This window comes from Xyrauchen texanus, chromosome 46 (assembly GCF_025860055.1).
Source record: "Xyrauchen texanus isolate HMW12.3.18 chromosome 46, RBS_HiC_50CHRs, whole genome shotgun sequence".
Lineage (NCBI taxonomy): Eukaryota > Metazoa > Chordata > Actinopteri > Cypriniformes > Catostomidae > Xyrauchen > Xyrauchen texanus.
In genome coordinates this window covers 5121176-5143616 of record NC_068321.1, presented here as the reverse complement: position 1 = coordinate 5143616, position 22441 = coordinate 5121176, and the positions used below count along the sequence as shown (strand labels likewise).

The 22441-nt window shown below is 40.1% G+C and overlaps 4 protein-coding genes across 5 annotated transcripts in view; 1 reads left to right on the top strand and 3 right to left on the bottom strand.

The window, feature by feature from the left end:
- Nucleotides 1–22441, bottom strand: part of si:dkey-234i14.3 (fibulin-7-like) — a 180502-nt gene that overhangs the window by 29453 nt on the left and 128608 nt on the right. The gene's annotated exons all lie outside the window — the stretch shown is intronic.
- On the bottom strand, nucleotides 41–5013 carry tmed6 (transmembrane p24 trafficking protein 6). Its single transcript, XM_052119795.1, has 4 exons — nucleotides 4686–5013; nucleotides 4420–4546; nucleotides 800–975; nucleotides 41–409 (listed from the first exon to the last, which is right to left on the bottom strand). Exons 1-4 carry the CDS (start codon nucleotides 4893–4895, stop codon nucleotides 179–181), a joined length of 744 nt encoding a protein of 247 aa, XP_051975755.1. The 5' UTR covers nucleotides 4896–5013; the 3' UTR covers nucleotides 41–178.
- nudt7 (nudix (nucleoside diphosphate linked moiety X)-type motif 7) lies at nucleotides 6609–9180 on the top strand. Its single transcript, XM_052119796.1, has 3 exons — nucleotides 6609–6962; nucleotides 7144–7302; nucleotides 7384–9180. The coding sequence occupies exons 1-3, from the start codon at nucleotides 6807–6809 to the stop codon at nucleotides 7732–7734; spliced, it is 666 nt and encodes a 221-aa protein (XP_051975756.1). The 5' UTR covers nucleotides 6609–6806; the 3' UTR covers nucleotides 7735–9180.
- si:dkey-234i14.6 (uncharacterized) overlaps nucleotides 13194–22441 on the bottom strand; it is a 29125-nt gene continuing 19877 nt past the window's right edge. The window contains exons 3-5 of one of the 2 annotated variants that reach the window (XM_052119790.1): nucleotides 21959–22180; nucleotides 19209–19422; nucleotides 13194–16622 (exon numbers count right to left, since the gene is read on the bottom strand). In XM_052119790.1, the coding sequence (XP_051975750.1) occupies nucleotides 16444–16622; nucleotides 19209–19422; nucleotides 21959–22180 (615 nt within the window). In that variant the 3' untranslated portion in view covers nucleotides 13194–16443. The remainder of the gene's footprint in view (nucleotides 16623–19208; nucleotides 19423–21958; nucleotides 22181–22441) is intronic. The other variant, XM_052119791.1, reaches the window with a different exon arrangement.

The window sequence follows — 22441 nt, the reverse complement described above, 5'->3', positions numbered from 1 at the left end:
AAAGGACCAAAAAAAAAAACTCTTGAAATTTGAGAACAGCTCTGACTTTATTTGGGTTTCCACAGCATGTATAATAACAAAGAGAACACAGGAAAAGTAAAAGGGACATTATGAGGGTCATCTAAAAATGATCATGTCCAGACCGGTCATTTAAACAATCACAGGTTTGGTGTTGATGTTAACAGCGAGGTTTTTCAGCCTGTGCTGATTTGGTGTTGAAGAGCCTCTTTAGGAAGTATAGCTGCAGGTATCCAGCAGTAATAATGAGAAGACTCTGGACAGCAGACCATGCGCTCACGTAAGTGGAATTAGACTTCAGCAAGTAGAAATCAGCACCCCTTCTCATTCGCTCGTAGTTGTAGTGACGCCACATGTGGAAGACAAACTTCTGCAGCCTGATGGTGCTTTCCTAAATGCAGATTATGGCAATGTGAACAAAACAGAAAGGGTGGGTAAATTCTGACAGGTTTTTTATTTTTTTTTGGCAAAGTATTCCTTAGTAAAGGTTCCTTTTGTCCCCATTTTTGTGACTTGAATATTATTGTTTAAGCATACTATGGTTAAGGCTTTGTTCATGACTATTAATCGGGTTATATGAGTAGAAATACTTGGAAGACTATTTTGCAACGTCAGAGTGACCTAATTAATATTTCTGAATCAAGCCTTTTTTAAGTCATGGCGTTACAGCAAGCCTGCCTGCGTACTTCTTATGTACTTTTGGACAAAGTAATGGTAAGTAAATAGCAGTATTGTTTTTATAAGGATGTCCTGACTGTTGCATTATGCAGCTGTTGCTTACCCCAATGGTGGACAATGTGCTGTTTATCTGTTTCATATCCTCTTCTTTCTTTTTCTTCTCTTCTTCTTTTTGTGTCTCAATTTTCTTTTGTCCCTCGTAGTACACACCAAAGTTCAGGAAAACTTGCATGCTCCCAAAACGATTGTGGAAATTGCTGAAGCACATCTGATAAAAACCTGCACATATAAGGATAAAGCACTAAGTTGGGCATGTTACAAATTGTGAGGAATATCAATCTTTGTTTCAAATATTTTAATGTGTTACGAAGCCCACCTAGTTGAGCCCCAATTGTCACACCTCAGACTGAGAAACGACTTTATATGTAAATATGTAAATATGTGGATGTGTATTTTGGACCAGAAGAGGAAAAACAGGAGGGGGTCAAGAACTACTTTTAAAAACACACAAGCAGTGATGCTGAACCTCACTTTATGAGTGGAGCTTAAAAAGAGAGTTTGGGACTGTAGATCAATCATGGGACAAAAGAGTGAAGAGTAAAGACGATGGAACAGTTTGCAAATCTGAAAAAAATATTTGGATATCTTCTGAGAATGAAGTGAGAACAGCACTCAAAGCAGATATTCCCTGCTGAAAAGACCAGCATTGCTTGTCACCAGCTTATGTTGTGTTTTGGGAGCTGTTTCCCCAAAACACAGTAAAATGGATTGGCTGGGCAGGAGAAGGGAGAGGCAGGCAGGCCTCCACGTGTACATTCAACAACAAACTGGCACAGGACAGAGATAACAGGGAGATTAAATAGGGAAGGCAATAAGGAGGGTAACAATGGAAGGCAGGTGAATCAAATTAACTAATAACCAGACAACAAGGGGGCATGGATTGGACATGAGACAGGAGAGCACATGGAAAACAAACTTAACAGAAGCCATGTGCGCTCACAAAGATGAGACGAGGACCAGAACCTAAACCGAACAAGACCGAAGAGTCAGGATCCAGACACCATGCTCCAGACATCAAAACACAGACTAGACAGAAGAAAGCGCAGCAAGGAAATAACACCTGAAGCCGTGCACTCACAAAGAGTACAAGTTAATACAAGTTAAGCTCGTAGATAGAAAATAATATAAAATGTTCCCTCATAAACAGAACAACTGCAGCCAAGAAATGCTCAAGCTGGACTCAATCAGTCCATTCTGATTTTGATTTTGATCTGAACAGCTGTTACGTCCTTGAGTTTGAATTCTCCACTGTGGCTGTAATGTCAGGTCACGCACGAGGCAGCGCTGTGACAGGATGGAAGCGTTCTTTCTCATGAATAATGAAACGGTCAGAATCTAGTAACGTACATGTGTACTGTATTACCAATCATAATTTGGAGTTTACACATATACTGTAGCTAATTTTTGTGACATTGCTTCAACTTTGGATTTGAAAGTGAATGAATGAAATGGCTCAATGAAATGAAAAATTCAAGTATAATAATGAGTGCTATAATTGTTTTCATTAATGTGCAACCTGTACGTATCTGTTTTTTGGGGTTTCTTGACCTTTTAAAGGAACAGTTCAATCAAAAATCTTTATTATTTTGTTATTTTTCTGTATGACTTTTAATTAAAATTTGAAGAATTTTCTCACAAATCTTCACACACAATAACTTGTTATATTGACTTTGGCTGTCAAGTAAAAGAACCCAAAAAATTGTCCATATAACTAATGCTCTATATCAGATGTCGGTTTTGACATGGAGTACTGAATCAAAGTGGGCGTGTTTACTCGCGTGTTAAACCAAACGTGAATCGCTGCGCTGCATGAGTCTGTTGGGTATTCTGCAGTCTCGTCACATTTTAACCTTTTGTTAAGCCTCCCATTCAGCTCTTGAAAACACGCTGTGTGATCATGAGGAAGGATTACATCAAGATTGAATACAGTCAAGTAGTTTGGAATACAGGTGCAGAATTTATATGAATAAAATAGTCTACTGTACTCCTTTCTCGACTTTGCTGGCGTGCCAGTGATTACCCCTCCGCATGTCAATGCTGGCACGTGTGCCATAGTTTGCCGACCCCTGCTCTATATATTCCAATCGAGGCCCTTACATCAAATCTTAATTAACCGACAGCAGCTTTGAATGTTTTTTAAATGATTATAGTGTTAAAATCTAGGTTTCATCCACTATACATTAATGTCAACAGTTTTCCTGGCCAACCATTGGGCGGTGCCATGAATCTGGTTTTCTGGAAAAACTGCAGAAATGAGTGGTCCAGATGGAGAAAAACAAATGAGTTCAGACTCAACTTGTGCAGTTGTTGATTGTCAAAGCAATTTAAAGCAGTTAATTATATCAAAATAATAAACCTTGTGCCATATACTGTACCCATTCATTTAAAAGATGGTTTTCGCGACTCTGTGAAGTATCAGCACTATGGAGCCATGTTTTGTTTGGCGAAAATGCTGGAGACTGAAAAATGAAAATCGGCTTCTGCTATGAATAGTGGAACACTTCCGTGTTCAGGAAATATGTTGATGGTATTTTCAATTCATACAGCTCAGGTTTGCTGAAGATATGCTTGTGAGTCCTGAATATTTAAGCATGTCATCTTGGTTACTGAATGTGACTGTCAGTCTCATTTATGTACGAACTGTGTGTGAACATAACCATCCATAATGAGGCTACGTCCACATTAATCCAGATAAATTTGAAAACTGCATTTTTGTTTTCGAAATGCTCCCTGTCCACACTGCCATTTTCAAACGTTTTCCAAACGTTTCCTGTTCACACTGAAACATCTGACAACACTCAAATCCCCTTACTGTGCATGCAGGGGACGTAAGAAGCGTGGCCCTGCTTCTTTTCCATGTATAGTCTGAAACACAATTGTTCTTGTGTTCCGCCACTGGACAGTAATCCCAAGTAAACTTCCCTTTGCCTTTGAATGAATGCAATATGAAGGTTGAACAACGTAACTTTAACAACGCTCTGGATAGCAGGCACAAAAACGCCACTACAACATGAGTCACCAACTTGATTGTTTTAAGTTGAATAAATCACATAACTGCAACAAACACATCAATGTTTTCAAATATCTCCATTTTCTCTGTCCACACTACAACCAGATTGCTGAGAACCAATGGCGTTTTGGAATCAGTGACATTAAACCTGGTGCTGTTCTACCATATGCCATTTTCTAATCTGAACGTGATTGAGATTTGAGTATATCAGTGGAGGGTAAGTTTATCAGCGAATAGCAACTCAAATTTTTGTCTGTTCCTACCGAAAAGCTGCTCCAGATGGTTTAAATAAAATAGCCATATGTTCTACTTTTTAGGATGTTATTGTCCTTTTTGGAGCTTGAGAGATGTAATCACTATGAACTGTCGATGTATGAAAAAGAGTGGCATGAAAAATTCTCCTTTTGTGTTTCACAGAAAATAAAACATCATTGTTTTGGAAGAACATGAAGAACAACATGGTAACCATGACAATTTTCATTTTAAAGTGAACTTTTCCTTTAATTTAATGTGGCATTCACTACATGGTCTCTTGAAACATGGATCTATAAAAGATACATTTACTAAATTAAAAATGACGTGTGATACAGATAAAGCTCCTGCTCTGCTTTAGCCCATATGTTACATACAAATCATGTAAAGTTGGGACTCACCAGTCTCCTCCACATTGAATGCAATCTGACCATTTGCATCGTCAGCTTTGCCGACCATTAAGCTGCTCGGAGCATTGACCATAACAGAGAGATGTCTTTCAAGGGCCACACCGGTTACCAGCTGGACCTAACAAATTCATAGTGAGTCATCCCTGTTGAAAGCTTCAAGCCCATATCAGAAATGCCATTGCCACATATTTTAATATTATTTGAGTTCTATTTCAGCTCTACTTCAGTTACTTTCAGCAGAACAACTTCTTACTTACCATAAAGTTGAGGTAAAAGCGCTCGCCATAGTGTGCAAAGTGCCAGTAGCACTGGAGGCCTCCAGCAGGCAGTACAATTGCAAAGTCATACTGATCTGCTCCCCAGAAAAGTTCTTGATCGGAGAGGTCTGGATGGGGATCTTTCAATGCTCCGCTGTTGCTCAACCCGAACATAAATAATAGCCAAACAAGACAGACTTTCTGCAACATTTCAAAACCTTTCAGGGTGTATATGAATGATATTCAGCTAAATGAAGCAGATTTTTTCAGTTTCTAAGTTCACAGAAGTTTCTGATGATGATTAACTCTGAGTCTGACTTGTGGTCGCACTCTTGTTCTGGGCTTTACAGGTGGGAAAATTCAAGTTTGGTCACAGGTGCACTGGACAACATTTCCGAAGCGCTCTAGGGAAACTGGAGGAGTTTGTTCTTTGTAAGTTTCATCCTGGAGGTTTCTGTACAACACATCTAAATGTGGTTTAAAAATACCATAATACAGTACAATTAATTTGTTCAGCCTTATAGAAGCTTTGCTAAATTGCTTTGGTACAATAATGTAAAATATCCACCTATAAATAACTTTTAAATGTGTTTTTGTTGTATTTCAGGCCCCAATTATTGGATTTAATATATTTAAAATCTTGTCAGACGTTTGAGGTTTGGGGTTGAGTCCCAAAGCTATAGGAACTGTTTTATTACTTGAACAGATACAATTTGTATTCATTTTATTTTATTAAAGATTAAACAATTTTATTTAATGGAATTTTGTTATGAAATTGAAATGTGTAAACCTAAAATAGAAAATAGGCTAAAATATTTATTGAGTAAGTGCCATTGGTTATTGGACTATGTATGTGGGTGGGTGGTATGTATATGTATGGTGATGGGGAGAAAGTTTTCTCTCTGCCACAGAAATATTAAATGCAGAAGATTCATAATTCATAATCAAAATTATTCATCTGCATTACCCTATAGCTTTGGATTACATCAATAAATATATTCTAATAAATATTGTTTTTTCCTCAAGCAATTTGTTTAATTTGTTAATAGTTTGGTGTTGTGGGTTGCTATACTTACATTTAGTGTTGTATGATTTCTGATATTCCTTTGAAATTCAAAAAAGTTATTATTGTTAATTCCGTAGATTAAAAGATATGAGTCAGATATTTTTATTGAATTAATTTAGGCTAAGTATTTTATACATAGGATAATTGAAATATTATAAAGAGCAACACTTTTTCGTTATCTTTTTATTGTGGATTAAGGTTTTTTTTTATTATGCATTGGGATTTGTGTGAAAATATATGTATATATTGTGTGTGTCTAACATTTCCATCATGATAAAATAAATACAGTACTGTGTCTTCAAAAATAATGATATGAATATTTTTCATTTATCACTTAATGTCATACAAAGTCCAGTAATCATAAAAAAGCTAAATCAATATTCGGTGTGACCACCTTTGCCTTTAAAACAGCACCAATTATCCTAGATACATTTGGATACAGTTTTTCTTTGTTGTTGGCAGATAGGATGTTACAAGTTTCTTGGAGAATTCTGTGGGGGCTTTTGGGGGGCCATGATCTGTTGCAGGGCTCCCTGTTCTTCTATTCTAATCTTTTTTATTTGCAAAAAAGTAATGATTTAGCATCTAACATTTATATTTCCTATTTACACACTAAAGCTGAAGATATAAATAATCATCTTAAGACAAATGCTTTTGTGAATCATCTTATGTGCCTAAGACTTTAGCACAGTATTATCTCTCTCTCTCTCTCTCTCTCTCTCTCTCTCTCTCTCTCTCTCTCTCTCTCTCTCTCTCTCTCTCAAAAAAATAAAAGTTGACACGACGGATACCTGACCAATTAGAGACAACTTCCGCGCTTCTAAGCTCCGCCCATTTCGGTAACCGCTGTATTTTACTAGTTTCCTTTCTTTAACTGTTTATTTCTATTCCTGAAACTAACCAGTTTTACTCTCTTCAGTTGTGTAGCAAACGGTTATAGTAAAAGGAACTAGCGCGGACCCAAGAGGAGCATTATGGGAACGACTGAGAAGCGGAAGCGTCCGAAAGTTACTGTCTCCTGTGAAACTGAAACTCTCATAACATAAACACCTGCAATGGATCTCAAAGAGCAAACTATAGCGTCATTAAAGAAATACGAAATTCGCGACGAATTTTCTTATCTACCTGCTCTACCTAAAGCGTCAGTGCTCATTCCTCTGCTGGTGAAAGATGGACAGCTGCAAGTGTTGTTGAACGTTCGTTCAATAAATGTAAGACACTTGCATTTTATCATATACTGCCTGTTCGGAACTCCTCTAGATATTGTTTCAGAAAACTATAATGCTAGTTTGTTGTATGTGTCCAATGAAAAACAATGCGAATGCCACGTCTCTACTGTAGGTCAGTAGTTCTTCACAGAACTTGATTTACAGGATCTTTTTTTACCTCCAGCTCAAGGTACACGCAGGTGAAGTTTGTTTCCCTGGAGGCAAATCTGAGTCCAGTGACAGAAATGAAATAGACACCGCATTGAGAGAGGCAGAAGAGGAAATTGGTCTTCCTCCTAACAGAGTGGAGGTGGTCTGCAAACTCTTCCCCATCATAAACAAGGTACACTTTTTTTTATTTATTTATTTTTAATTTGTGTTATTGTCTAGTGACCAACTATAATGGATCAAATCATCTCCACAGAATGGACTTCTCATTACTCCAGTGGTTGCGTTCATTGAGGAATCGTTCAAAGCCAGTCCAAATCCACATGAAGTGAGCGAGGTGTTCACTCTTCCTCTGGAGTTTTTCACTAAAGAGGCAGATCATTCCTGCTATCCGGTGTCAAACGCCTTTGGACCGACACATAGTTTTTTATATACTGATCCCAGTACAGGTAGTATCCACCAGATCTGGGGTCTTACTGCCACTTTGGCCATAATAGTTGCTGTGTTTGCTCTCAGAAAGAAACCGGAGTTTGAGATAGGCTTTAACTTAAAAGATCCAGTTTCCCAGTTTAAAGACGTCCTTAATCGGATATTAAGCAAGTTATGAAATATACAGCTGATTCAGTGTTTTTCATAGGGAAAAAACATTCACTGGAATTGCATAAGATCAGAGATTCAATTATTTGTTAAAACTGATGTAATTATGATTTAAAAACAAAATATGTTACAGTTCTTTCTCGTATCCCAGCTATAAGTAAGCCAACACTATGGCGTTATCAAAACATCCCTCTGTTTGTTTGAGCATACCATCCAGTTTGACTGTGCAACATTGGCTCGACAAGAAATTACACACTTGAGCTTTTAAGGTTAATATCGATGTAAATAAATCGTTTTGAATTTACAGAGAGTTGTGGCCAGATCTCATTTGTCTATTATGATAGGAATTATTACACTAAAGGGTTTATGAGCACTTGCCTTGAGTAACGGTAGCCTGCTGGTACGTGATAGCTGCGCAGTGAGTAAACCTCACTCTCATGGCCTTAAAAGACGCTCTAGCAACAGAGTCTAGAGGCCATGGCTTTTATAGCCTTCTTGCTAGCGCGTCCGACTCCCAAGCCAGGGATCGCCGGTTCGAACCTCGCTCAGGGTGGGTTGAGTAGGAGAGTGAAAAAGTATTCACAAATGGTAAATATCAAGTATTAAAGCAGGTATTGATACTACAGTAAATCATTTTCATTTTTAACAAATACATATGAGATCGTTATAGTTAAAGTGATAATAATAGTACATAGTAATAATAATAATAATACACAATAGTACATTAAATGAGTGTAAACAAGGGGATTACAAATGGTGAGAAACTAAATGGTGACTAGTCACAGGACCTAAGATATGCACTTTACCTATGCATTCATATACATTTTAGGCTAAACTCTCGGTTTATTAAAAAAAGAAACTCGTTGACATGTTATGCGTATGTGCAACAGTGTATATTTGGTTGTACAAAGTGCCCTAGAGTGTATTCACCTTGTTCGATCAATATTGTGTATTCCTCAAATCTCCACCAGGGATCCTCGTTATTTAACTTTTGTTAAGAGCTAATATGAATATGTTGGAGCGAATTGTTCATTCTTGACATGCTCATTTTAAGCAAATGTATTTGCAGTTTTGATTACGTTTTATTATTTGCATATATTTCAAATGTGAGTATTTTCTAGATTAAAGTAAGACGGGGCTAAAGGCTCCAGGGTAAAAGGCACTTTTTAATGTTCGTTTCTCTGAAAACACTAAACGGCAACAAAAACTAACACAGTGCTTTCCTTAACACCTGTTTGTCAATAAACACTGCATAATATTCCTTATATTATCATAATTTATCATAATGATTTCATGATTTTATACTATACATTGTGTGTAATGTCTAAAGTTTATTTTTAGGTAATTTGATCTAATATTTAATTTTTTTTATAAAAAATTTTAATGTTGCAAATTTGTGTATATTAGCTAAAGAAATTCCCTGAAATTGTCTGGGAAAATATTTATGTAATTTTCAGATATATCAAATGTTTTTGAATAATTGTTCAATAAAAGTGATTGAAATTAAAAGAAAATGATAAACCCTTTTCTAAAGTGGTTATTTTGAATAAATATTATATTAATTTGTTACTCAAAAAACATCTTGCTGTCCCAAAAGTATATGCATAAGTTGACAAAATTTGCCCTATAACTATTGTCCCTATATTTACACAATATATCTTTAACCCCCCTCACCACCTTTTTTTATAAGAGGAATTTTAATCAAAACAACCGTGTCGCTCAATCAATGTTTAATTAAAAAAAAGTCAATCTTTATACACTGTGACCAGACAAAAAAAAACGCACATTTTCCTTAAAGGTGGCATTTAGCCCCATGTACCCTATACATCTTTAAGTACTACTGGGATGAAGGGGAAAAAAAACAGCTAAAACCAGTTTAAAATTGTTTGCTGGTGTGGTTTAATCTATAGTCTCCCAGCCTGGCCAAGCTGGAGCTCATATATTTTTAAGATCAATATACACTGATGAGCCAAATCATTATGACCACTCGCTGGTGAAGTGAATAATGTTGATTATCTCCTAACAAGGCCACATGTCAATGTCTGGGTAGATTAGATGGTAAGCGCAACAATCATTTCTTGTAGTCAATGTGTTGAATGCAGGAAAAATGGGCAGGATTAAAGACCTGAGCGACTTTGACAAGGGCCAAATTGTTATGGCCAGACGACTAGGTCAAAGCATCTCTGAAACGGCAAGGCTTGTGGGGTGCTCCCGGTCAGCAGTGGTGAGTACCTACCGACAGTGGTCAGAGGAGTGACTGTGGCACAAGTCACAGAACATTGTAATGATGGGTATGGGAAGAATGTATCACAACACACAGTCCATCACACCCAGCTGTGTATAGGGCTGTGTAGCCGCAGACCGGTCAGAGTGCCCATGATGACTCCTGTCAACCATCAAAAGCCTACAATGGGCACGCAAGCGTCGGAACTGGACCTTGGAGCGGTGGAAAAGGGTTCCCATTTTCTTTTACATCATGTGAATGGCCGTGTACATATGCGCCATTTACCTGTGGAGGTGATGGCACCAGGATGCACTGTGGGAAGACAACAAGGGAGTGTGATGCTCTGGGCAATGTTCTGCTGGGAAACTCTGGGTCCGGCCATTCATGCGGAAGTCAATTTGACACGTGCCACCTACCTAAAAATCGTTGCAGGCCAGGTACACCCCTTCTTGATAATTGTATTCCCTGATGGCAGTGACCTCTCTCGGCAGGGTAATGCACCCTGCCACACTGCACACATTGTTCAGGATTAGTTTGAGGAACATGATGAAGAGTTCAAGGTGTTGCCCTGGCCTCCAAATTCCCTAGATCTCAATCCGATTGAGCATCTGTTGGATGTGCTCGACCAACATGTCTGATCTACGGCGACTCCACCTCGTAACTTACAGGACTTGAAGGATCTGATGTCTTAGTGCCAGATATCACAGGACACCTTCAGGATCTTGTAGAGTTCATGATTCGGCGGGTCAACACTGTTTGGTGGCACACAGAGGACCAACAGCATATTAGGCAGGTGGTCATAATGTTTGGCTGATCAGTGTACTGTATATATGAAACACTAATTTAGTGTTGTGAAAACACTACTTTGGGATTTTGTGTTTTGTACCTAGTCAACTGAAACATATGCTGAAATGTTTAAAAAATAAAACAGAATTTTTGATGATTTGTCGTGATTGTAGTACTAAGAGTTTTGAAAATGTACCACTTCTGAAAATTGTACCAAATCGAATAAAAGATTTTTTTATGTATAATTACAAAGCATGTGAGCATCAGCAGATGTCTTCATAATCAAAGGCACTGAATATCTATGAGAGACACTGTTCAGCACTTCACTAAGTGTAAAAGAATATCCTCCATCGTACAGTATCAAACTTTAACAAGTGAAGCTGGCACTTGGTGCAATTTGCGTAAATGTTATGTAGCATGTTGCACAATGATAGTGAGGTCTGAACTGAAATTAAGGCAAATTTGTTGTTTATATAATTATGGTGTTGAAGTTTGTATTATCACCCATAAAGTACTTTAGGACTATAAAAGCATCGATTGAGGTGGGCGGTGCTCAAAAGGGCTGTGCTCAATTAAAAATAGTACTGTAAGTCGATTAACATTTATCGCAATTAATCGAGATTTTGAAAATGCTGAAATTTGACACTATATATACACTTTTCCTGTCAAAATGCATTTATTTCCATATTAGGGTAGAAAACAAAATGTAACAATATAATGCTTTATTAACTTTATACAAACAAAGCCTTCCACATTGGTGTTTATAATGCTTTATTTCTATCGCAAGTCCCATCTGGGCTTGTTTTGTACATCAAGTAGCATTAATGCTGCTTTCACTTGCTATCAGAATTATCCTAAATACGAGTTTCCAACTCGGAAGATGCACATGAACAACGACTCAAACCATAATTACAAATGGGAATCTCGTAGATAATTTTGATACCTGAGTTTCCGAGATGGGAGGAGTCATAAACCTTTAACATGGCGGAGGAGAGTATAGCTTCTGTAGTCAATGGCAGGTTTTATATATCTTTCTAAATACAGCTAATTGTTAACACTTGCAGTTTTTGGTCTATACATTCATTTATGTATATCAGCGACCATGATGCATTTAGTAAATTTTTACACCATGAAAAAAGCTTGTATTTGGCCAAAAGTCCATAATCGTCAGCAAACTAACTGATTAATGTATTATGCTGTCAAAATAAATGTTCTTCAAAAATATGAATGAAACTGGCGTCGTCCATGTTTCCCGTTCTTTCCGAAAACAAAGAACTTGAACATGAAAATAAAGACTGTTCCCTCCCCTTTCTGTCATGGTGCTTTACAGCGGCCAAATGGGGGCTCTGGACGGGTGCGAGGGGTTGGTAACCCCTATACCTTCAACTGATTACCACTAAACCACGAAAATCTAAAATTAAGCTAGTGCCAGAGGCCCTGGGGGGACAGGCGTCTATGACGTCTCCTGGCCAAACTCCATCAGGCAGAGCCAGGAGACTGAATCCTCACCCTCGGGGCTCCTCCAAAAACAACAAAAAGCCACTACGGATGGCCACGTGGAATGTCCGAACACTCACAGCGGAGGAGAGGCTGCCACTCCTCTGTCAGGAGCTGGACAGTTACCGCCTGGATCTCTGTGGTGTTCAGGAGGTCCGGTGGACCGGATCTGGCTCTTGCCACTATGAGGGGTGGACTGTCCTCTACTCAGAGCAGGCAACTGCCAAACAACAGGGAGTGGCTCTTCTTCTGAACAAGAGAATAAAGGCAGCGTGGGAGCGTGGCGGTGAGGTGTGGGAAGCTGTGAGCCCCAGGTTACTTTGGGTTCGCCTTCCCATCAACCAGAGGCGAGGAGTGGTGGTCGTGGTTATTTATGCCCCCCCCCGAAGACGAACATCCGTGGAGGGAAGTGGGAAAGACCGATAAGTCAGATGCCTTTTATGACCTCCTGTCACAGGTGTTGGCTAAAGTGGCCCTCGGGATAGAATCATCATGTTGGGTGATTTCAATGCCCGAGTTGGTCAGGATGCTAGCACCTGGTCTGGAGTGATTGGAAGACATGGGCCTGATCAGCTAAATAACAACGGCAGGAGGCTGCTAGATTTTTGTGCAGCCCATGGGCTTGTAATTACCAACACACTGTTCCAGCATCGGCGCATCCACACAACATCATGGATGCACGTTGGGTCCAAGCAAGAACATCTGCTGGACTACATAGTGACGGAACAGCGGATGCGGGCCCATGTCCTTGACACCAGGACCTACCGTGGAGCTGATCTGACCATCGACTTGTCATCTGTAAGATGCGCCTGCCATTCTTCCACTCCGGTGGTGGGTGTAAACCCAGGACCCCTTTCAAATCCATAGTGGCCTGGTCTAGGCTAGCTGATGAAAGTTGCAAGCGAGAATTTCAGCATCGCTTGCAGCTGGGGTTGGCATCGTCCCCCACTCCTCTGGATGTCGAGGGGAAATGAGCGAGGTTTAGGGCTGTGGCTCATGTAACTGCAATGGCAGTTTTGAGCACACGGTCCAGACCTCCTCAGAGATCCTGGCTGACAGAGGAGGTGTTCAGGCTGGCTGAGAAAAAGCGACAGGCCCACTCTCATCGTCTACAGCATCCCACGTCAGAGAATGAGGAGCCTTCGCTCGGAGGTTCGGAGAGCCGTGAGGCGCTGCAAGGATGGTTGGTGGTCGCGGGTTGCTGAGGAGATGGAGTCTGCCTCGGTGGCCCACGATCACAAATCGCTCTTTATTCTATCAAAAAAGTTACTTGCAGCACCACACCTATTACCATCATTAGGGGAAAGAACGGTGATCCAATCTCCGACCCCCAGAAACAGGTTTACAGATTTGCTGAGCATTTCTGTGAGGTCCTGGGGGAGGGGAATTCCCTGAGACTGGAAAACGTTGTGGGACAAAGTGGGGATGACACTGCTGGGGCTGCGGTGCCACAAATATTGAAAGAAGAACTCGCTCCCTGTGGGTGGCTGGCTGAGGTGCCATCTTTGGAGGAAGTACTGAAGGCGATCCAAAGCCTGAGGCCAGGAAAGGCACTGGGCAGAGATGATCTCCCCAGTGAAATGCTGAAGGAGGTTGGTGTTTGTGCACAGATTGCCCTACATGACATCATAACAACAGTCTGGACCACTGGGTGGGTTCCGCAGGATTGGAAGGATGCCCTGGTGGTCCCTCTCTTTAAAAAGGGGTACCGCTCAGATTGCAATAACTATAGGGGCATCTCACTCATCAGTGTGCCGGGAAAGGTCCTGGCAAGGATTATTCAACATCGCCTTGCCAGGCACGCTGAGGAGAGACTTGCGGAGCCCCAGTGTGGTTTCAGGAAGGGGCGGTCTTGCACAGATGCCATATTCTCTGTCCGTCTGCTACAGCAGAGGTGTTGGGAATTCCAGCAAGACCTACATCTCTGCTTTATTGACCTGGTCAAGGCCTATGATACCATCAGTAGGCCTGGGCTCTGGGTTGTTCTTCGTGCTTTCGGAGTCCCAGACCCACAGCTCGCGATCATTAAGGACCTTCATGATGGCGAGCGGGCCCGGGTAAAACTACGTGGTCGGGAGTCGGAGCCATTCCCTGTTCACCTTGGAGTGTGACAGGGATGTCCTCTGGCCCCCACATTATTTATTATCTATTTCGACCATGTGGTTCATGAAGCCTTCGATGGCTGTACTGGAGGAATTTCCATCTGGTACAGATATAATGGGAGGTTGATCGATGCCCGGGTGCGGTCAAGGGATGGCTCCCTATTGGTCAACCACATTATGTATGCTGATGATCTGGTGATTGCTGCTCACTCAGAGGAGGAGTTGGAGGTGCTGCTGATGAACCTGGAGCTTGCCACTAAGAGATGGGACCTTACCATCAGCCCAACCAAAACTAAGCACCTTCCTGGGTATTATGTACCACCGGACACTACACCCCCACAGCTCCCAATTGGTGATGGGGCAGTTGTGGAGAGAGTGGAGTGTTTTCCATGAAGTGTGCTTATGACCAGCTCCGGTTTGACAGCAGAGGTCTCACTCTGAATCAGTCGAGCAGCATTATCTTTTCATCGGTTGCGTAACGCTGTGTGGAAGCTACCCGATTTGTCGCTCCGCACAAAGCTTCAAGTATTCTCGGCCACGGTCATTCCCTCCCTTCTCTATGCTTGCGAAACTTGGACCCCCCTAATGGAACATCATCGCCGGCTCGAAACATTTAGGCTGGCCTGCCTAAGATCCATCCTGGGTTTAACCAGACTGGATTATGTGAGGAGCTCACAAGTCTTTGAAAGATGTGGACAAAGTCCCATCGGTGAGCTCCTCCGGCAGGCAAGGTTGCGTTGGCTGGGTCATGTAGCCCGCATGCCCGGCCACCTCATGCCTAAACAGTTTTTGTTCGGCCGGATAGAGGGGGCTAAGCAGGCGCAGCACTGGCTGGAGAAGAGATGGAGTGATGTGGTACAGGGGGATTTGAAGCTGGGTGGACTTGCCGATGATTGGTACCAGCAGTGTCAAGATCAGCCTCTTTGGAGGAGGCTTGTGAAGGATGCTGCTGGCCAGTTGGAGGCAGTCGCCCTCCAACAACAACGGAGGGCAGAGGAGCGACGCTCACAACAACGAGCAGAGCGCAGGGTGGCTAAAGCACTGCAAGTTGTCACAGCAGGGGGCACAGGTGGTGCATCAGCCAGTCATCTCAGTCATTCGACCTGTGTCACCGGTTGGATCTGTCCCGTGTCCCGTTCGACACTTCACGTGGCCTAAACGTGCACATAGCCTGGCACAAGCGTCGTGGTGACGTCACCGCCACTTAGTGGTGAATGGCGGTTGTTTATTTGTTTGTTGTGTGTGTGTGTGTCAGTCAGTTTAATGACGCCGCGCAGACACATTACAAAGGTTCCGCTCTGCCCAATATTGCGTTTATGTTGTATTAACGGTAAATGAGTAAATCGCGATTAAGAAAAATAAACGTGTTAAGCTTTTCTTTTTTTTTTTTCATTAATCGCAAGAGTTAATTCTGACAGTTGTAATTAAAAAATAAGATACACACAAATGTTCCATGAACATATTTTAACCATCACATTACACTAATACACTAAATCACTGGGTCTGCTCCAACATACCTAAAATAATACCCACTATAAGCCTGCATTCAGCTAAGGAACATTGCCTTGTTGTACCAACACAGAGGCACCAAAAAATGTTCTCGGACTTTCAGTTTGATCATACCTCGTTGGTGGAATGACTCCCCAACTCTATCCATGAGGCAGACTCACTCTCTGTCTTCAAAAAATGAATTAAAACACATCTTTTCCGAGAGCACTTAACTAGTCACTAACAAAAAAATAATAATAATTTGCACTTGTTTAGAATACTATTCTGATGCTAGTGAAACTTTGTAGTATGGCACTTTTATACCACTGTCTCCTTAAAATGATTTGCTTGTGTTTTCCTCTTTTGTAAGTCACTTCGGATAAAAGTGTCTGCCAAATGAATAAATGTAATAAACTTCACAAATTAAATACAAATACGCGTACTCCAAATTGAAAACAACATTCGCTTATAAAAGTAATCACACACAATGTTAAAAAAAATATCAGATAAATACAAATTTCAGATCACAGTTTGTAAGCATTACATTCTGCAAGTTCTTAATGATGTATCACAAAGCATACATGCACAGATACTGCTCACTCAAACACAAATGTGCACAGTGTCATTCAAACATTGCAGAGGCCAGTCCGGTTTGCTTGAAAGTCTCTGCCACGTGTCTGGAGTGCTGGATTTTGGCAGAGAGCGCCTCAAACACATCGTTTTGGTCCAGTGCCGTAGCAGTTCTGTAAATGAACAATCCGAGCGACTCCAGTCCTCTCATGCCAAAGTTCACACCACAACCTATCACATAATCAACAAAAGCATATTATATAATGGCTTACTGACAAATAGTAGGCTATAGAGAATACAAAATACAAGTTCATATGGTCTGAGTGGTGGCATTTTTTAAGTTTACGAAGATTTTGTTTTTTGAACTTAAAAAAATTATTACTGTGTCATCCTTTTATTCAAACACTTTAATTTAATAAATTCATAAGCTTCTCAATTAGATTTAGAAAATATTACCTCCTACCTATAAAATGAAATCAACATTTGTATAATGTATAACAATAGATAGTTCCGGTCCTCAAATCTGATTGGACGAGAGACGTTCTAAGAGTGCTGATAAAGGAGTCATAACAGATGCTTTACTGTTTGTTACATTCTAAACCAGAGTAATAAGAGAGATTTTTATTCAATACTGTGAAATTACACATTTACTCCAAAAGATGGCGATGTGCTATCGGATTTATCATACAAGTTTACTTGGAAGATACACATAAACGCCCCCTCAAGTCATACTTACGACTGGGAAACGTTGTAAGTTTGCAAGTTGGAAGGAGACCAGGGCTGCATTCCACTTCACTGTTAACTCACTAACTTCCCTAAGCACTTGGGGGGAATCCTAGCCGCCATTTTGGAAGTCAGTTTCACACTGTGAAGTGGGCGAGGGAAGTTTCTGCTGACAGAGCCTGAACCCCTCGATTTTGACAGAGGGAGCGAGCCTACTCATATGTATGCATCAGTCAGTTCCATCTCCCAAAATGCAACTCGATTGTGACATCGCAGCAGAACGCACTTAACCTACACCCACACAAATCTAGTGTATTATGAAAGGGAACATTGGTTACAGCTTTAAATTGATCAGCCTTATTGCAAGAGCGACAACAGGCTTCATTGCAGCTTCCAAGTGATCAAGGGATTAGGCTGTTCCATTTAATCCCATGGCACGTGTTCCACCAGCACTTGCATAAGCAATGACATACATCCATGTACTTCCCCGGAGGGAAGTCAGCAAGGGAAGGGCATCAAAATTTGAAGTGGAACACAACATTACTGTTCATCACTGTGACAGACACAGGTAATCACAAATGCTGAGTCTCTCTCTCTCTCTCTCTCTGTCTTGTTACAAACAGCCCAAGCTGTCGTTGTTAGTTTTAAAGTAATCCTTTCGAATTAGTAACAGAGGTTTGGATGCATTTTTAAAACTAGCAATGGCAGATCCTTGTCCATTGTGTAAAGAAGTTCCAAACACGAGAGTTATGGGATGCTTTTTGGTTTTTCCTTACTTATTTGTTTACTTGTTCATTTTACTGTTGTATAAAAGCAATATCACACTCACAATCTTGCTGTTTTATCCTGCGCCATAATGCCGATATGGCCATAACAGCTCGCTTGCACATGTGATATTGCTTTTTTGTACAACAGTTAGTTCTGGTCTTCGAATCTGATTGAACGAGAGCCGTTCCAAGAGTGCTGATAGTTCAGACCATTAGCACTGGGACACATTAAGGCCTTTGCACACCAAACGTGATGAAATGCCCTGACCAATAAAATATGAGCTTTGGATCAGGAGCTGCTGCAGTTTCCAAAACCAGCATAACTGGTGGCGCTAAAGCACAGAAAGCTGTTTTGACCACCAAAATTAAACACTAAAGAAACTCAAGGAAGAAATCCTGAACCAGCAGTGAGAATGTGTATTTCATTTGCATCAAATTTCTTAAAAAAAAATTATGAAATCTCATATGGGTTCTCTTAAACATGTAAAATCAAATGTTCTTTGATACCTTTAATATAATAAATATTGCTGCTTTTTTATAAAAAAAAAAAAATTATTGCGGCATATTTGCCTTTTGTATCACTTTTTAATAAACAACTCTATGGATAAGTGCTTAAGTGTTTTTCTTCACCAAATATTAATAATATTAATACTATTGTGCGCCTTTATATACCAAAAATGTGGTGTTTTCTTCACAAAATTATGTAATCATTATAGCTGTGCTATCGTTAACAGTCGTTATCAGTAACGGTAAAGTATCTAATAATGGGTCAAACTAAAGATGGGTTTTGTTGGTTAGGATTTTGCTTTATTGTGTGCATTATATAGACTCTTGGGGTGTTTATATGTCTTCACATTGAATTTGTAACATGCAAGGTTTTGAGCAAATGTATAGCTGCAGCTAGTAGATAAATTTGTTTTCCTTTTTCAATCGGCTCACTAGAGACCTCCCTTGCTTAATGTCTTTGGTTTTTTTATTTCATTGTTACTTGTCAAGTTCTTCTTCTCATCTGTGGTGGGCAGAAGGCAAACCAGCTGAAAGGTGCTTTGTGCCACCTACCGTACCAGGGTACAATTGCTTGTTGATTAGCACCAACTATTTTAAAGGCGTATAATCAATCGCCTCGCATGTAATGTGAAAAGACCATTCGTCAGCAATTAGTTTTTCATTATCAACTTTTACTGTTTGTATCACTCCACTTGTATTCATTGTGTCCAACTAACATGTAATAGTTCTAAATCCAATTAATTTTTTTTTTTTAAAGAGTTTTTAAAAAAGTGTTCAGCCTAGAAGTATGTGGATGAGGACAAAGGTTTTCCCAACTCACCAGTGTCAAAGTTGAGCACTCTTGCAGCTTCTCCTTCCACAGTCACTGCAACATTATCTCCTTCAATGTAAGCAGCATTAACTCGTCTGTATGACAGCATGATCTCAAACAGCTTCCGACTGCACTGCATGTGATGTAGGGTGAGTTCACTCAGACGTGACTCAATGTCTGTCTTATATGCGTTGAAGGACTGATGGAAGATGTTCTTCATGATCTGAGAAAATCGAAGGAAAAGTCACAGTAAACTACATGTATAAACACAACATTCCATAAACTAAACTTTATATGTTCTGGGGGAAAAAAAATCGAAGTAGTTCTTGCATGACACCGCAGAGACTCGCAGTATGTGGAGGCTCATGCTACTCTCTGCAATCCACGCACAACTTAACACATGCACCATTGACAGCGAGAACCACTAATTGCGACAACAAGGAGGTTATCCCATGTGACTCTACCCTGCCTAGCAACCAGGCCAATTTGGTTGCTTAGGAGACCTGGCTGGAGTTACTCAGCACGCCCTGGATTCAAACTTGCGACTCCAGAGGTGATAGTCAGCATCAATACTCGTTGAGCTACCCAGGCCCCTGGTAGGGTGTTTTTTTTATTTATTTATTTTTAGCACATTGCTTGCTAGAAGTTTCTGGTTGACTATTACTGGCGTAAGTCAAAAGAGCCCACCCCATATCTCTATGATATTTTGATCCCTATATATGACAGAGGTCCCTCCTACAATGTAAGACTATGGGCTTTTTTACTAAATGTATCATCCACCAATGGTAAGTCTGATCGTTTATAAAAGTAATAGCACATCTTCCCTCAACAAGCTGCACAATTTAAGGTATATTCATGTCAGTAAAATTGTCTGTCATAATAGAATTTAAAGAACCATACATGATCAAGAGATTCATCTGTCCTCCACCCCACATCCTCACAGGGGTCTTTTCAAGACCATTATGGCACTTTTCCACTGCACGTTACAGGTACGACTCGCCTCAACTCGACTCGCTTTACTTTTCGGAGCTTGCATTTCCAATGCAGTTTAGTACCACATCAACGTGGGTGGGATTATAGGTTGATCGTCATAGATGTGCTGCCTCTACCGCTGTGACTTCATCATAAACATTACACAAACTGACCAAAACAATAACACAACCGCTAGCTGTTAGCTACTAGCTCATTGTGCTGCATAAAGCGGTTGTTACATGGTGATTTTACACAAGTGTAACAGTTAAATTGGCCTGATTGTTTTAGAAGCAAGCTTCCTGTAGCTGGTCAACTAAATAACGTGAAGCTTTCAAGCAGAATCTAGAGTTAACATAACTAAATGTACCATCCTCCATCGTGGAGTCCAGGGGACTCTCCCTCCCATTGCTTGCCAGTTTAGATAGCGTCCATTTGGTCGAACCACTTCCACTTTTCCTTGATGGTTCTGTAGTCACTTAAGTTTTATTACTTTTTCCTACACTGTTGGTAGGTCCAGTGGTAGCCGTGTGCGTCCAACAGCTGAGACACTTCCTGAGAGACTTTTTCGTTTCGCAGATCGCTAATGAGCAGACCATCTGCACCTCGTTTATTGACCATGGCGTGGTTTTGTGAACAGCCATGACTTTTTTCACAATTCGAAAGTCACGTGAACAAATTATGCCGGTATCACTGTTGCTAAATTTAAAACTAGCGGGTTGATGCCGCGTGTCAGAAATCCAATGATGCTGGTAGTAACGATTCTCCTTGACCAATCAGTGATCTGCAGGATTTTGACGTCACATTTAGTACTGGCTCGGCTCGCTTGGAACCTCGACCAAGGTGGTACTAAAAAAGTGTAGGTTCCAGGTTCTATCCACAGTGGAAAACCCCCAAAAAGTGAGCAGAGTCGAGTTGACTCAAGTTGTACTGTACAGCACAGCAGCAAAATGACATAATCCTTCCTTTTAATATCACAATAGTAGTCTATTGCTGCATTGTAACAAAAATCATGAATTATGACATTTGATGCTTAAATAAGTGTATTTAATAAGCATTTATAACATGCAAATTAAAATGCTCTCTATTTGGCAAGTATTGGATGAAAGTTGCCCTTTTCATGCATGTTGCTAGAACTGCATATAAATGATTTATAATGCAATGTGAATGACTTAATAGTCATCTACAAACTATTAACAAAGGGAATATTCATTTAAAGTGCTACTTTTACTTTAACTCTTTATTGCTTCTTTGTTTCCTTTTCTATAACCCAAATTATTCTAACTTGCCAAAATGTAAAGCAAAAACAGAGCAAGTGTTGTAAAAACTACAGTCCAGTACCTGATACAGTCATCCACCAGTCTTACTTTTCCATTTCTTTTTCTACTTTATCCAATAAAAGCTCAATGTTAATTGAATATGACATATTGAATATAAGGTTTTCCTACATATAAGTTATAATCAATGGCTAGGTGTGCGTTAACATTTTTTATACCCAACGTAAAGCAGAAGTTACTCAGAAAAGTAAACCACTAGAATTCTCCTAATTACTTCTCTAAAATTGTAATCAGACTACTTTACTTAAGACTTAAGTGAACTAAAACTTTACTAAAAACTTATTTCTCTAAACGTGGAATGTAGAAGAAGTCGCCATTCACCTCCATTAAACTTTTTTCTATACAATGAATGTTTCTGTTTTCCATGAAGGGAAAGAAATTAAAATGGGCTTGGAAGTGACAATTGGATTAAGATCATGAGTTGAACAGATGCGTGTGAAATGAGTGTCTTACAGAAGAGTTGGCTGTGTGGCGCAGGAAATGCATCATTTTGGAATCTGCACCTGAAGTGCAGGCCAGAGCCATGTAGCGGTTCCGGAATGTTCCATATATCTTCAGATGGAATCCTGGTTTTGCTGCAGTCTGGGTGGAGCTGCGTGGTTCTTTCGGAGTGTCAATACCATACGCTGATAGATCAAAGTATAAACTGTGAGCTCGGATCTCTGGTGTGGGAACCTAATACAGAGACACCACATTATTATTTTCTTGTTCATGCATAAGAGTGATTCTTCAATTAGGGCATTTTTGACTAATCAAAATCTTCAAATATGAAACTTCTTCAACCCGTTCTGTATTTCATATAGGGTAGGCTATACAATAGCATGTTTTGGAATAAAAAATATGGTCATGACCTTTATAAATATTCAGGTAGATTTCTAAAGTGTAATTGATTCCTTTGATATTGTGTATAATGGTAATGATGTGTGATGGTAATGA

Excerpts from the sequence above, each read along its gene's own strand:
- tmed6 (XM_052119795.1), bottom strand. The coding sequence starts at position 4,895 with ATGTTGCAGAAAGTCTGTCTTGTTTGGCTATTATTTATGTTCGGGTTG. Across the intron at positions 4,547-4,685 it reads GCTTTTACCTCAACTTTATG|GTCCAGCTGGTAACCGGTGT; the intron begins GTAAGTAAGAAG and ends TGAATTTGTTAG. Across the intron at positions 410-799 it reads GCACATTGTCCACCATTGGG|GAAAGCACCATCAGGCTGCA; the intron begins GTAAGCAACAGC and ends ATCTGCATTTAG.
- nudt7 (XM_052119796.1), top strand. The coding sequence starts at position 6,807 with ATGGATCTCAAAGAGCAAACTATAGCGTCATTAAAGAAATACGAAATT. Across the intron at positions 6,963-7,143 it reads TGAACGTTCGTTCAATAAAT|CTCAAGGTACACGCAGGTGA; the intron begins GTAAGACACTTG and ends TTTTACCTCCAG. Across the intron at positions 7,303-7,383 it reads TCTTCCCCATCATAAACAAG|AATGGACTTCTCATTACTCC; the intron begins GTACACTTTTTT and ends TCATCTCCACAG.